Source organism: Mus caroli, chromosome 12 (assembly GCF_900094665.2).
Source record: "Mus caroli chromosome 12, CAROLI_EIJ_v1.1, whole genome shotgun sequence".
NCBI classification, from domain to species: Eukaryota; Metazoa; Chordata; class Mammalia; order Rodentia; family Muridae; genus Mus; species Mus caroli.
The window spans coordinates 64,294,425-64,309,036 of NC_034581.1; the positions used below are offsets into that span (position 1 = coordinate 64,294,425).

A 14,612-nucleotide genomic window follows, 5' to 3' on the forward strand; every position below is an offset into this window, starting at 1 on the left:
GGGTGGGTAGGGGAGTGTGGGGGGGGAGTGTATTGGGGACTTTTTGGATAGTATTGGAAATGTAAATGAGGAAAATACCTAATTTTAAAAAGTCTTTATTTAAAAAAACCAAAGAACCTAGGAGGCATAAAATAGTTAAGCTCAAGGCTAAATATTTTTAAAATATAAGTCAAACATACTTAGAGGAAACCAAACCATTTTCTGGATGGTTTCTGTAGCTAGATTTCATAGGGTTGACCTGGTTTTCCTTCGTTTACTTTGAGACAGTATTTCACTCTGTAGCCTAGGTAGGCCAGCAATGCCAGTCCTCCTGCCTCTGAATCCTGGATTCTGGGTCTATAGGCATGAGGATCCACACCTCAGGGACTGGCTTTAGATGCTAAGGGGGAAAGAGGACCAAGGTCGATTGAATGTAGGCCACTCAGCCCATGGCCATCCTGTCTACAAACAGAAGGCCATTGCTTTTGATTCTTCTCTTGGGGTTCTTATAAAATGTTCTCGTGTAAACGTCCTGCTGCTGGGCCTGGAGAAATGGACCAGTGATGAAGAGAACCAGGTGCTTTTCTGGAGGCCCAGGTTCACTTCCCAGCACCTACATGACAGCTCACAACCACTTATACCTCCAGTTCCAGGGCACTCTGTGTCCTCTTCTTTTCTCCGTAGTAACAGGCATATGTGTGGGGCACAGACACACATGCAGCCAAAACACCCTCACGCATAAAATAAATAATTTTTTAAATAAAACAAAATCTTCAGTTAGCCGAGCTTGGTGGGACACACACACACACACACACACACACACACACCCCTTTAATCCCAGCACTAACACGGCAGAAGCAGGTGGCTCTCTGTGAGTTCAAAGTCGGTATGGACTACATAGGAAGCTCCAGGTCAGTCATGGCTACACCGTGAGGCCCTGTCTCAAAAGCAAACAAAACACCACCACCATCACAGCACTGTATAAAATTGTTAATCGTCCACTGTGAAAGCTTGTTGCCTTAAAGCACCCACCAGAAGGCAGGGAGCACACGCCTTTCTAGACCATTTTCTTTGTCATTCCAGACAAGTGACTAAGTCTCCTCACAGCTGATGAGACTGTTACTGTGAAATATCATCCCAATGAAAACTCCTTCGCTTGAGTCTCCTCTCACTGAACTTTTATCTGTATAACAATTTGGATGGTTTTAAAGCTCAGAGATGCATACTCTTATATAGTAGTGGGGTAAATAACACACTAATATGAATTTTACCCTGCTATTTGCTTGAGGGATATGCACAGAATTAAAGTACCCAAAGTACTTACAGAAGGCTTGAACAACTTTCTGTCCAAGAGAAAGGCTTCCCGGAACACTTTAATGATCATATTCAGCTCCCGTAGATACTGTCTTTCTTCTGCAATTTCAGTCCTGACGAGGTCATAATAGTTTAGCTCACCAGAAGAACAAGGTTCATCTTCACAGAGAGAAACCAAGCCTATATCATCATCCTGATCAAACATGTCCATCAAAACCTGGAAATTACAAATCATGAATATGTAGTTACTTTCCTTCCTTTTGCAAAGCTGTCTCAAAGTACTTGCAACTAAGATATTATTAAGCAATAAGAAATGTACATTGCACACACAGATTTATATTAGGAAATCTATGGAAAAGTCAGGATGAGAAATGTTCAACTGGCTATAGTAAAGTCATTATTTCTGGAATATATGTATATATTCGTGTGCATATGTACATATAACGTTTATATATCCCTCTACATAGGTGCATCTAAAAGCAAAAGGAGCACACTTTTAGGGAAGAACAATATAAACCAAAGGTGACAGTTCCACTACCTAGGCCTGTGATCACAGGCAAGTATCTGTATTTATGAAAATCATATTCTTTATATGTAGAACTCCAACTAATACAAGGATTGATGATGTCTAGCAAATAATTGGTATCTAATATTCCTTGATGTGTTACCAAAAAAAAAAAAAAAAAAAAAAAAGGCAGTAAGCAGCTGGGTGTAGTGAGGAAAAAGGCAGGCTCATTATAAAGGCAGGTGGCCTATGAGTGTGGACCTTTCTCAGGCACAGCGCTCTCATGCAACACTGCATCGCAAAGACTTCCTATGAAGATCATATGTGTACTAAACAAACATTTTCTGCTCATTATTACTTTGTGCATATGCATTTGTACGCACACGTGTGCACATGTGTACAAGTGTCAGCCAATAAGCAAGACCATTCATAAACCAAAAGCAATGGCAACAAGGTAACTATATACTTCAATAGTTTTTTTTTAATTGGACCTAGTTAATCATATATTTAAAACTGATTGAAACGTATTGCTGAAAGTTCAGGAAAGGGCTATAAAATGGCTTGGTAGGCCAGGCAGTGGTGGCGCACGCCTTTAATCCCAGCACTTGGGAGGCAGAGGCAGGTGGATTTCTGAGTTTGAGGCCAGCCTGGTCTACAGAGTGAATTCCAGGACAGCCAGGGCTACACAGAGAAACCCCGTCTCAACAAAACAAAAACAAAAACAAAAAGGCTCGGTGGTTAGGAATGCTTACTGTTTTTGCAGAGGACCCAGGTCTAGTTCCTAGCACCAACACCAAGTAGCTCACAACCCCTGTGACACCAGCTCCAAAGGATGCCTTTAGCCACTCTGGGTCCCTGTCTACACATGGTGCATAGAAACTGGTGTAGATATACATATACATATACATATACATATACATATACATATACATATACATATACATATACATATACATATACATATACATATACATATACATATACATATACATATACATATACATATACACATAAAGTCATTTTTAAAAAAGGGTTCAGGAAAGATGTGAGTGGGGGAGGGGACACATTGGGGACACCTGAAGGAATGGGATGGAGGAGCTGGGGCTCCTGATAGCGTTGGAGGTGCAAACGATCAAGGTGCAGTTCCAGGGAATCTAAAGCCATCTTTTGAGCTTTGCAGGTACCAAGCACATACATACAAGCAGGTGAAATACTCACACACATAAAAATAAATATATTTTGTTTTTTTAAAAAGGGAAAAGAGCTGTCCAGATGGCTTAGCAGGCTGCTGGTGGCCAAGGCTGACAATGAGTCTGGTCTCCAGAACTCACATGGGGGAAGAAGAGAACCAACCTCACAGGCTGTTCTCGGATCGCCACATGAATTACATATAAAAACACTAAACAATTTTATTATTTTAAGAGTTCAGGTGGAAAGAAGAAAGGTATATCCTTGAAAAGAAAGTCCTGTCAGATGAGAGAAAATTATGATAATTAAAGATAACATTCATTCATTCAGTAAAACGCCTGCCTGTCACCAGAACTGCACCAACTCTTGGTGAATTACAGCAATAAATAAAGAACCCACCCTCTTGCCCTTGATGGGTGTCACTCAGGAGCGTTTATGGCCTCTCAGTTCTCCCCACTCACCTCCATTGCTATACTGCTTTTTGTTTCAGCTTAGTTTTTCCATCTGGTTTTGTTGTGCTTTGCTACTTGAGAGATCTAATACTCTCTGACTTCTGGGGGCACGACATGTACTTACATACATACAGGATACACATTCATAACCCTTAAAAACAAATGCTGTGGCTCCCAAAGGCGATGTGTTATAGACCTGGTCCCTAGCCGTGAAGCTGTTGCGCAGTATGGATTCTTTGAGAGGCAGGGTCTTGTGGGGATAAATCACTGGCATAGGGTTCTGGACCTCACACCCTGCTCTCTCATTTTGTGTCCTGGACACCATACAGCAAGCAGCTCACTTTGCCTTGTTCTCTGACCACAGTCCAAAGTACCAGGTGCAAGCAAGCAATGCCGGGGTCCACATCAGCTTTTCTTCTCTTTACATTCATCTTCATCTTCTCAAGGACGGTGTTTTGTAACATTAACAGAAAACTGAGAAGGACTAAGATAATATAGCACAATCCTTAACTCCTGAGGGTCAGGTAGGTGCTGCGTAGTGTTTCTTATATAAGAAACAACAAAGCTCAGGGCAAACTGGAAGGCACATACACCAAAAATCAAAGTTTACTGTTCAATACCAAGTATTTTCTTTTTGAAAAAAGTCTGAAGTCTAGATTTTTTAATGTGAGATTTTTAGATCTGTAAAATTTGTCACTGCTTTCAACTTACCATCACCAACTTGCCAATACCTTCGTATCACTCCCCAGTCCTGCTGCCACTTAACTCATACGTCCTCCTCAGTCTGCTCAATTCCCTGTATCCCTGTCTAAACCTCACACAGCCAACCCCCACTCATCTCTGCATCACTCAGTGCAAATGAAAACCTCACACAGATTTCAGAGTCTCCCTGACTCCCACTGCTTCCTAGCAATCTCCTATCTTCTATGCAATACCTGCCTGACCCCTTTAACATTTAAACCCAGGAGTTTGGTATTGTGTTACATTACTCCTTTTCTCAGATTTCTGTTAATGTTACAAAATACTACCCTTGAAAGGATCAATGTAAAAAGAAGAAAGACTGATGTGGGCTCATCGAGAAGGCTTGCTTGCACCACAGAACTGCCCAATTTACACTGATATTTCTGTTCATGTCTTCCCTAATTAGATAATAGTTGTCTAAGGATTTAAAAACATGCACACAAAAAAAGTGTTTGCTTAAAGGGTTTGTATATGTGCAAATGTTACAAGCTATTTTAAAGGCCCAATGACTGCAGGAGCTAAAAACACACAGCACAATAGCTAAGTAATGAAGGTGCACGCCTTTGATCCCAGCACTTGGGAGGCATGCAGGCAGATGTCTGAGATCTAGGCCAACCAGAACTATGAAGTGAGTTCCAGGATAGCCAGGAAAGAAACCCTGTCTCAAAACAAAACAAAACAAAAACCAAAAAAAAACCCCAAATAAACAATCCTGCACAACACAAAGCATTTCTGAAGTCATGTTCAAAACAAGAACAAATAAGCAAAGTCAATCCTACAACTTAGCAACTTCCAAGACAAACATGAAGCTATCTTGGGAATTTCAGTGAAACCTTCTATCAAAATAAAAGAAAAAGGATAGCGATGTGACTGCTGCAGAGCTTGCTTAGTGTGTGCTGGCTCAATTCCTAGTATTACAAACAAACAAATGATGGATGGATGGATGGATGGATGGATGGATGGATGGATGATAGATAGAGAGGGAGGGAGAAGGGGGGGGGGGGACTGAAACAGACACAATCTTACCATGCAAGAAAAAGACAGATAACCCAATTCCTACCATTAGGCTAACAAGTTAAACTTCCCCAGAGAAGCACCCTCCCTCTCTCCCATGGGAAGCAGCAGTCTCCCTTAGCGTATATTCCACCCTCGGGTATAAACCCTTCCTCAGTAGTGACAGTTACGATTAAAGTTGAGTTCGACCTTCTTTCCTGTGATGTGATTGTTCGCAGTAATCTGATGTGCGGAACACTTTGTAACAAATACTACTTTTATTTTTAAATGTAAAAAATATGTTCTTCTTTTTTGTCTAGAAAATTAAACATCTTTAGAAATCAACAGATTTCTCAAATGGTTATTAAACATATGGTCTATGAGCTCTTGGAACTCATTTAGATTTATAGATCATTCCGTGTCAAACACTCTCATTGACTCATTCCCATCACCAGAATCACAAATACAGTTATCTGCATGTTTAGCTAAGCACATGACTGTCTCTTGTGACAAACAAGAGACTGTGAAAAGGAAGTCTGAAACCGAGATCAGCAAACTACGGTATACATGCCAAATCCTGCCCACTCTCTATTTTCATGAAGTTTACTGGCACACAGCCCATGCTCATTTGTTTATAGCTATTTTTGCTACCAGAGTAGAAATGAGCAGTTGCAAGTGAGCCTGCACCAGCTACCACCTCCCTTTTGTGGGTTCTCGGGGCTGCTGCTGTCTTATCATTCTGAAACAGAGTACTCACACTCAGCCTGAAGTTAGCTGAGACCTGGCTGTGGACAATAGGTTGTCCTCACTTGCGGCAATCCTCCTGTCTATGGCCCCTGAGTGCTAATATTACAGGCGTGCACCATCATACCCAGTTTTTGGCTGGCTCTTTATGTACATCCTGATCTTGAAGTGGACACAAGGTAAAACAAGAAAAGTGGTATGTTTTAAACCTAGATGGAAGTCTTTAATGTGTTTAAAATCCTATTCCTTAGCCAGGCAGTGGTGGCGCATGCTTTTAATCCCAGCACTTGGGAGGCAGAGGCAGGCGGATTTCTGAGTTCGAGGCCAGCCTGGTCTACAGAGTGAGTTCCAGGACAGCCAGGGCTACACAGAGAAACCCTGTCTCTAAAAACCAAAAAAAGAAAAACCAACCAACAAACAAACAAAATCTTAATCTTTTAAGATACTTTTATTGGGCAATTTAAGTTTCTAAAACTTATCTATACTTTCAAAAGCTGGATAGGATAACTAAAATGAATGTGAGAATTTGATTTTTAAAAGTATCTTGATTGTGATAACTTTAAAAACAATATGAAAATTTCTGTGGTTAAATTTGAGTTATGCTGATAAATGTTAAAATCTATAGCATGAGTTGAAGAAATCAAAAACCAAAGAGTATCTCAGTTAGAAAAGTCCTAAGGAATTCAGATGTCTACCACCTGGAGTAAGCAGGGTGACAACAGACGGAAAAAGTTAAACTAAAACTGTCACCGAGGGCAGGTAACGTCAAGGAGCGGCCCTGTGGTAGTCAGTGCTGGGCTCGGGCGGCCTCACTACCATCCCTCAGGGACTGTTCCTGTCAGCAGAACATCCTATGCTCACTCAGAATGTCATGGGGTACTTCAGACTGCTCTTCTACCTTCCTATCAGCTTAAGTCACTTTCAAAGTAATAAAAAGTATGTAAGCTTGATTTTAGAAGTCAATATAAAAATGACAAATCTCTACAATGAAGTGAAAGCGAAAGAACTCAGTTTTTAAATTACAGAGTAATAGATCTCAACTACAGTTTAAAAAGTAGTTTTTCCAAATAATACTGCAGCCTGGGAGTCTAACTCAGGCTATTTAAAGCTCTGCAAACACCAGTGTTCTCTAAAACTTCCTAGAGAGTCTCACGTGCATCCAAGGCTGACAACCCCCAGCGTGTACTGGGCCAGGTGCTGATTACTGCCTCTGTACACTGGATCCACTGGTACACTGTTTACGTCACACTGTCCTGAGTTCCTTGTCTGCGACATTCCATCTCCCACCAGCACACACCCCTTTAACACGGGGGGCTTCTGCTATCTTTCCCAGTGCTGTGCTTCCCTTGTTCAGGACCAAGCTCTTCCAAAGGTGCTCAGTAGAAGATGAGAAATAGGAGGAGGACAAAGAGCAAGCAAGGGAAGGAAGAGGAAGGAGGAACGGAAGACTGACTGTTCCTCAAGCAGTCCTTAGGAACAGGAAGGATGAATCTGTAACCAGAAGAATGGTGACAGAGTAATCAGAGGGCAGGAGCTTTGTTTTGAGCTGTCTCTGCCCAGGTCCTACCAAACTGTCTTAAGATAGCAAAGCATGGTCTTCAAAGCTACTGATATTTAAAACTCCAGGAACAACTCTGTGTGCTCCCTTTTTAAAAATAAAAGACTCAGGCATGTGCAATGGCTCATGTCTAGAAATCCCACCACTCCAGAGGCAGGAGGATCTCATGACTGACACCAGCCTAGGCAGCCTGACTTATATAGTGATACCCTGTCATTAAAAAGCAGGAAAGGAAATAACTGAATAAAATAAAACTACTTACTTAAAACTGCCTTTCTCCAACTGATTGGATAGATCCCGACACCTCAACCCTCCTGTATACAAAGCCTCCTGATGGAAACGGAGAACTCTCCTCCCTGCCATGATGCTCAACTCTAGAAATCCCAGATTCTGCAAAACCAGTAATTTTCTGTCTTCCAGCATCAGGAATTACAAAAGTTACTAATATACAGCATGGCATGAATATACACCCCTTCAAGCCCAATACTTGGGAGGCAAAGGCAGGGGAACTTCTATGACTTCAAGATCAGCCTGGCCTACAAAACAAGTTCAGGCCTGCTGGGGATGCATAGTGAGACAATGGCTTTAAAACAAAAAGCAGTAACTGGGGCTGGAGAGATGGCTCAGTGGTTAGGAACACTGACTGTTCTTCCAGAGGTCCTGAGTTCAACTCCCAGCACCCACATGGTGGCTCACAACCATCTGTAAAGTAATCAGGTGCCCTCTTCTGGTGTGTCTGAAGTCAGCTACAGTGTACTTATATACATAAAATAAATAATCCTTAAAAACAAAAAGGAGAAGAAAGAAAGAGAGTCCTCCATAAAAAAAAAAAAAAAAAAAAAAAGGCAATAACCTAGTATCTTCATGTACTAAAAACCTGAGGCCCAGTGTGATGGTACATGCTGATAATTGTGGCATATTAAAGCCTAAATCAGGAGGATTTTAAGGGTGGTCTCAGCTATACAGTGAGTTCAAGGCCAAGCTGGGCTACTCAGTGAAATGTGTCTCAAATAAGCAGAGCCAGGGAGATGCCTGAGCAAGTAAAGGTGTGTGTTACCAAGCCTGGTCCTCTGACCCCTGGTGGATGGAGACAGGATGCCTGAGAGGTGTCACCAGCTTCCACTGGTGCACTGTGTGTGTGTAAAAACAATTCCCAAATAAATAGCATGGATAAATGTAAAGAAACTGAAGGCAGAGCTCAGCAGCAAAGTGCCTGTCAGGCACATACAGAGCCCTGGTTCTGATTCCTAGACCACAGAAGGGACTATTTATATCATGTTTCTAGTACTAGCTTTTACTCTATGTGAAATGTGGGAATTTAAAATATAAAAGTCCTGATAACCTTAAAAAAAGAAACTACCTTCATCACCGTTAATTTTAAAAGAGAAAAACTAAGCCAGGCGTGGTGGCGCACGCCTTTAATCCCAGCACTCGGGAGGCAGAGGCATGGATTTCTGAGTTCGAGGCCAGCATGGTCTACAAAGTGAGTTACAGGACAGCCAGGGCTACACAGAGAAACCCTGTCTCAAAAAAAAAAAAAAAAAAAAAAAAAAAAAAAAAAAAAAAAAAAAAAGAAAAAGGCCCCCAAAAAAAAAAAAAAAAAAAAAAAAGAAAGAAAGAAAGAAAAACTAATGGCATATAGAGTCACTACTTTTTAACACTTACCTTATCTGCACACATGGACACTTTAATGTCTTGCTGAGATATTTCATAATGCCGGATATTAAAAACATAATTACCAGCCAATTTCAAAATATCTGCTGAGATATACTCCAATACAGCCACAATGTAGAGGGACACATGGTAGTCCACTTTATACCCCAAAACTTCCTGTTTAAAAAAGAAGTAAGAATTCAATTCCAAAACAAAAGCATTGTGAAGGATCAGTCAAATGCTTGAAACCCTGCTTAAGAGCTCAGGGGCCTCACTGTGAAGCCCTTGCCTGATGAAAGCAAGGCCTAAGATTACACTGTAGCACTGAAAGAAAAAATTCTTCTGACATTTTTACTCATAAACATTTAAAAGCAGAATATCTCAATATATGGCTGTCAAAGGACAGTGGTTCTTAACCTGTGCTGTGACGCCTTTGGGGTGGGGGGGTCAAACGATCCTTCCATAGATCTTCTAAGACCATCAGAGAGCAGATATTTGCACTACAATTCCTAACAATAGCAAAATTACAGTTATGAAGTAGCAACAACAATAATTTTAGGGTTGGGGGGTCACCACAATATAAGGAACACAGGGACACAGTGTTAGGAAGGTGAGAACCACTGCCATAGGACATAAAAGTGACAGCTGATCCTAGTATTTTTTATCTTACCAAGAAGAGGAGGTGGAGGGAGAAGAGGAAGGGGGAAAGAAGAAGACCTAATGCAAGAAATGGAGCCTTTTGTCAAACATTAACCAGCGATTCTAACAGGAAATCGTGAGCTCTGGCTGTGAGGTTTACTCTCCCTCATCCTCCCACCCGTCCCACCTAAGCCCTCTTTCTCTTGCTGTTTAGGAAACAAACAGACAAACAAAATAAAAATCAGAATTTTTACAAAGGCATCACACACACACACACACACACACCATAAAAAGACAAAATCAGAAAACATACTTATACAAACAAAGGACATTTCACTAAGCATGATCTTTTAATCTCTGTGGTCTCCTTTGCATGAGTGTCTCTGTGTGTGTGTCCAGCGCGGGCGGGCGGGCGGGCAGTGAGCAGGGCTGAGTGTGTGTGTTTGTGTGTGTGTTGGTGCTGCTTAGTCTGTCAGCTCAATATGAGGTATAGGAAGAGGGACCCTCAACTAAGAAGAATGCCTCGACCAGGTAGGCTGTAGGCAAGTCTGTGGACTGTTCTCTTTATTAATGATTGACAGAGAGGAGCCCAGCCCAGCTATCCCTGGGCAGACGGTTCTAGGTGGTATTTAAAGGGGGGAGGGGCTAAGGAAGCCATGGAGAACAAGGCAGTGAGCAGCACACTTCTTGCTTGAGGCTCCTGCCCTGGCTTCTCTCAATAATGGACTATAATGAATAAGCTGACATAAGTCCTGTTCGCCCAAAGTTATTTTCTGGTTGTGGTGCTTATCTCAGGAACGGTAAACAAACTAGTATGAGGGAGGCGACTGAAATTTCTACCAAAAGCGTTTCAAAGCTATACGCAGCAAGCATATTCTATAGATTATTTTCTAGTGTCTTTCTCCAATGTATACAGGTTAATTTTAAAACACTCAGTGCCATCTGATATTACACTTTCTTAGTAACAAAACTGAGAATCAGGGTCTACCACATTGGAATTGTTAAGAGGTAGTTGTCATTGAAGATACCAAAATTCTACAAGGTATAATATTGCTGTTACTAAACTCTGTGTGTGTGTGTGTGTGTGTGTGTGTGCATACATAAGCAAGCAGAGAGACAGAGGGAGAGGGAGAGGGAGAGAGAGACAGACAGACAGAGACAGAAAGAAGGAGAGAGGAAATGAGCCATGGATTTCATTAGGGTATTTTTATTTTTATTTGGTTCTTTTCTTTGGAGGTAGCTGGATAGCAAGCTAGGGTATCCCAGGGTATCACTCATGCAAAGCATTTCACTGACATACACCCCTCTCCTCATTTTAATTCATATACATATTACAATGTACATAACACATATACAAACAGACCATTAATACTATATATATATATATATAAATATTATAAAATATTACTTATCATGAAGAATTCCACCAGTGTCTAATCTTTGATTACCTTCAAGGAAGGATGGATTTTGTCCACAGGTAGTAAGAGAGGATTTCTTCGTTTTCGTTTCTCTATAGCAGACTGTGCATCAGCAATTGCCCATTTATCAATAGGATGAGGAAAGGTCTTTTGAACTCGTTCCTGTTCAGATCAGAGCAGAGTCACTCAAAATCAGAAGTGTTTATAAATAGAAAACTCATATAAAACTCATTCTGATCAGTCTCTTTAATACAAGAAAGTCATGGGGATACAATAAATTCTGATCCCAGGAATAAGAAAGCTTTTCGGTTTTAAAAACAGTCAGCAGTCATGGCAGACATCTGTAATCCAGGAGCAGACTGGGACTCCAGAGTCATGAACTGGGAAGTGACTAAGTTATTCTATCTCCAGTGTGAAGACAGCCACTGTGTGTCCAGCCTAACCCAGATCATATAAGCCAATCGAATAATTCCTCTTGTACTAGATATTTATTTTATAGGTTCTGTTCCTCTAGAGAGCCTGACTTTCCCCTAATGTTATGATAAGAATATAATAGCTTCCACATAGTCTCATGCATTAGGGGTTTGTTTGCAACCTGGTGGGCTATGGGGAAAGTGACTGGATCCTGAGGACTTTGACCAAAGAATCAATTATAATGGAATTATTTGTAGGTTGTAAAATGGAAGAGGTAAGTCACTTGGGATTGTGTCCTCCAGGCTATTCTTACTGTGCTCTGTTTCTGTATTTCTCCTTTCATTCCCTGTCTTGCCTCTCCCTACCCTCCCCCACCTTTCATCATGAAATAAATGGCCTCAGCAAATGTTCCTGCCACTAAGATGCTCTGCCTCATTCCAGACATAGAAACATGAGCTAAATGACCAGGCTGATCACCTGAGCCAGAACAAGCCCCTTACCCTTATAAGTTGTTCATGTCAGGTACTTCACCACAGTGACACAGATGGGACTACTATAAGAAATCGATACCACATAACCAGGGCCGTTACGTCAATGATACTACAAGGCGGTTCTTAAGCCTCTGGAAGGGATTGGTATAAGGAAGTCTGGAGAAGCAAACTAGCAAAAGCCTTTGGTGCTTCAGTTAGAACTCACTTCCAGTGAACAGTCAGAAGACAAGATGCTACTAAAATGTGGGCAGTAAGCTGGACTGACAAGATCCAGATGGAAGGACACTGTTGGAAATGAGACCAGAGGGGGCTGGAGAGATGGCTCAGTGGTTAAGAGCACCAGCTGCTCTTCTAGGGGTCCTGAGTTCAGTTCCCAGCAACCACATGGTAGCTCACAACCATCTGTTACAGGATCCGATGCCCTCTTCTGGTGTGTCTGAAGAGAGCAAAAATAAATAAAATAAGGCCAGAGCGAGAAGGGCTGGAGCGAGCGGGGCCAGAAAAAATAAAAAATAAAATAAATAATTTTTTTAAAAAAGAAAAGCAATGAGACCAGAGGTCATGTATGTTATACTCTGAAAGAATCTGTGAATGTGTTCTGAGACTGTGAGTGAGGCTAAATTTTAAAATAACTTAGTAAAGTAAATTTCAAAATAGCATAGCGCTCACACTGTAACACCGTTGTTACTGGCATGTTTTAGTCTGGTTTACAATGAAGATCCAGAGCAAAATGGGAGTAGAAAGACTGGGAAAATGTGTGGTTTGATCAAAAAGGAATGCTTTAAAATTTCAAACATGTAAAATTTGGTTGTTAAGGATTAGTGATGTGATGAGATGGCTCAGGAGTTAAGAGCACTAGCAGCTCTAGCAGTGGATCAGGGTTCGAATCCCAGAGCAAACAGAGCAGCAAACTACCATCAGTGAGTAACTCTAGTGCCAGGGGATCCGATGCCCCTTGCTGGCATTTGTGGCCACCAAGCATGCATGTAGTACAGACATACATGCAATCCAAACATCCATACACATAAAATAAAAATAAATAAATCAATACAAACTAATAAAAACTTCAAGCCCAGTATGCCTGTTCATGCCTGTAATTCTAGCACTTGAGAGGAGGAGGCAGGAGGATAATGATTGAGACTACATAGTAAGTTCAAGGCCAGCCTGTGAAAGCAGCTGCCTTACTGCCACTCCACATCACAAAAGGAAATCAAATCCTTTATACCTTAGCTACAGGATAGGCGACCTAAGGAATCTAGGAATTGGCCAGAACCTACCCGCTGCAGGATCAGGGTACAGAGGGTTTAATTCATTTAAAAGACAGGTGCCCCACCCAACCATCTGGAAAGTGCTTTTTTTTTTTTTTTTGGTTTTTTTCAAGACAGGGTTTCTCTGTATAGTCCTGGCTGTCCTGGAACTCACTTTGTAGACCAAGCTGGCCTCGAACTCAGAAATCCACCTGCCTCTGTCTCCCGAGTGCTGGGATTAAAGGCGTGCGCCACCACGCCCGGCTTGGAAAGTGCTTTTTAGCTTCAATTGGTTGGGTACCCAGAGCTGGTCTTAGCTTAGCCACAGATCAAGTTTGTGGCAGTTCAGTCTTGTCCATATGGTACTGGGTTTGCGGGCATGCAAATGTAAGAGTAATGAGGGTCATGTAGGCTTGCAAGGAGATTTCAAAGAAGGCGAAGTGTGGCAGGGTCAGGAGCCCTGCAGGAAGCCCCTGAGAAGGCAAAGGGTTTTTTTTTTTGGGGGGGGGGGGATGCAGATATCAGGATGCTAAAAACACCAGGTATATGGACTATATCCTATGTTAAACTTCAGAAAGAGAAGTCATGTCAGTTTTAGGTGGCAAGGCCACAGGAGTGGAGCTGCCCAAGCCTGTTGGTCCTCACATGTCAGTATCACTTGACCTGGATGCTGGAACCAGAGCTACAATACTCACTGTCTTTCCTGCTGGGCTTCAGTCTTACTGCGGTCCTGTCATACTTTTCTACAACCCCACTTTTCCCTTTTGCAATGGAACTGTTCACCCTGTGCCACTGCATATTAGAAGTAATTTTCTTTTTTTCTTTTTCAGAGGGTCACAGCTAAGAGACTGCTCTGATCTTATTGAAAACTTTGATCTTACACTTATGAACAATGTTAGAACTGTTCAGAATTTTGGAAACTCTGGAGACAGACAAGATGCATTTTGTATTATGAGATGGCAATGAGTCTTTGGGCAAGAGGAAAAAGATACAGTTCAATCATGAAATATCTTTCACAGGCTCATGTATTTAAAAGTGCTTGTTAATACATGGTGGTGTTATTGCGGGAGATTCTGTACACTTTAGGGAATAGAGGCAAGTTGGAGAAAGTGGGTCAAAAACTGGACATGTGCTTTTAATGCTTATCCATGGCCCCCAGCCATGCCCACATTCTGGCCTGTCTACTGTGAGCCCAGCCACGCCCACATCCTGGCCTGCCTACTGTGAGCCCAGCCACGCCCACATCCTGGCCTGCCTACTGTGAGCCCAGCCACGC

General features: G+C 41.8%; 1 protein-coding gene across 2 annotated transcripts in view; it reads right to left on the minus strand.

Moving 5' to 3' along the window:
• Sos2 (SOS Ras/Rho guanine nucleotide exchange factor 2) overlaps positions 1-14,612 on the minus strand; it is a 96,343-nt gene that overhangs the window by 55,359 nt on the left and 26,372 nt on the right. For both annotated transcript variants that reach the window (XM_029484537.1, XM_021179153.2), the window contains exons 3-5: positions 11,215-11,346; positions 9,140-9,304; positions 1,304-1,510 (exon numbers count right to left, since the gene is read on the minus strand). In XM_029484537.1, the coding sequence (XP_029340397.1) occupies positions 1,304-1,510; positions 9,140-9,304; positions 11,215-11,346 (504 nt within the window). The remainder of the gene's footprint in view (positions 1-1,303; positions 1,511-9,139; positions 9,305-11,214; positions 11,347-14,612) is intronic.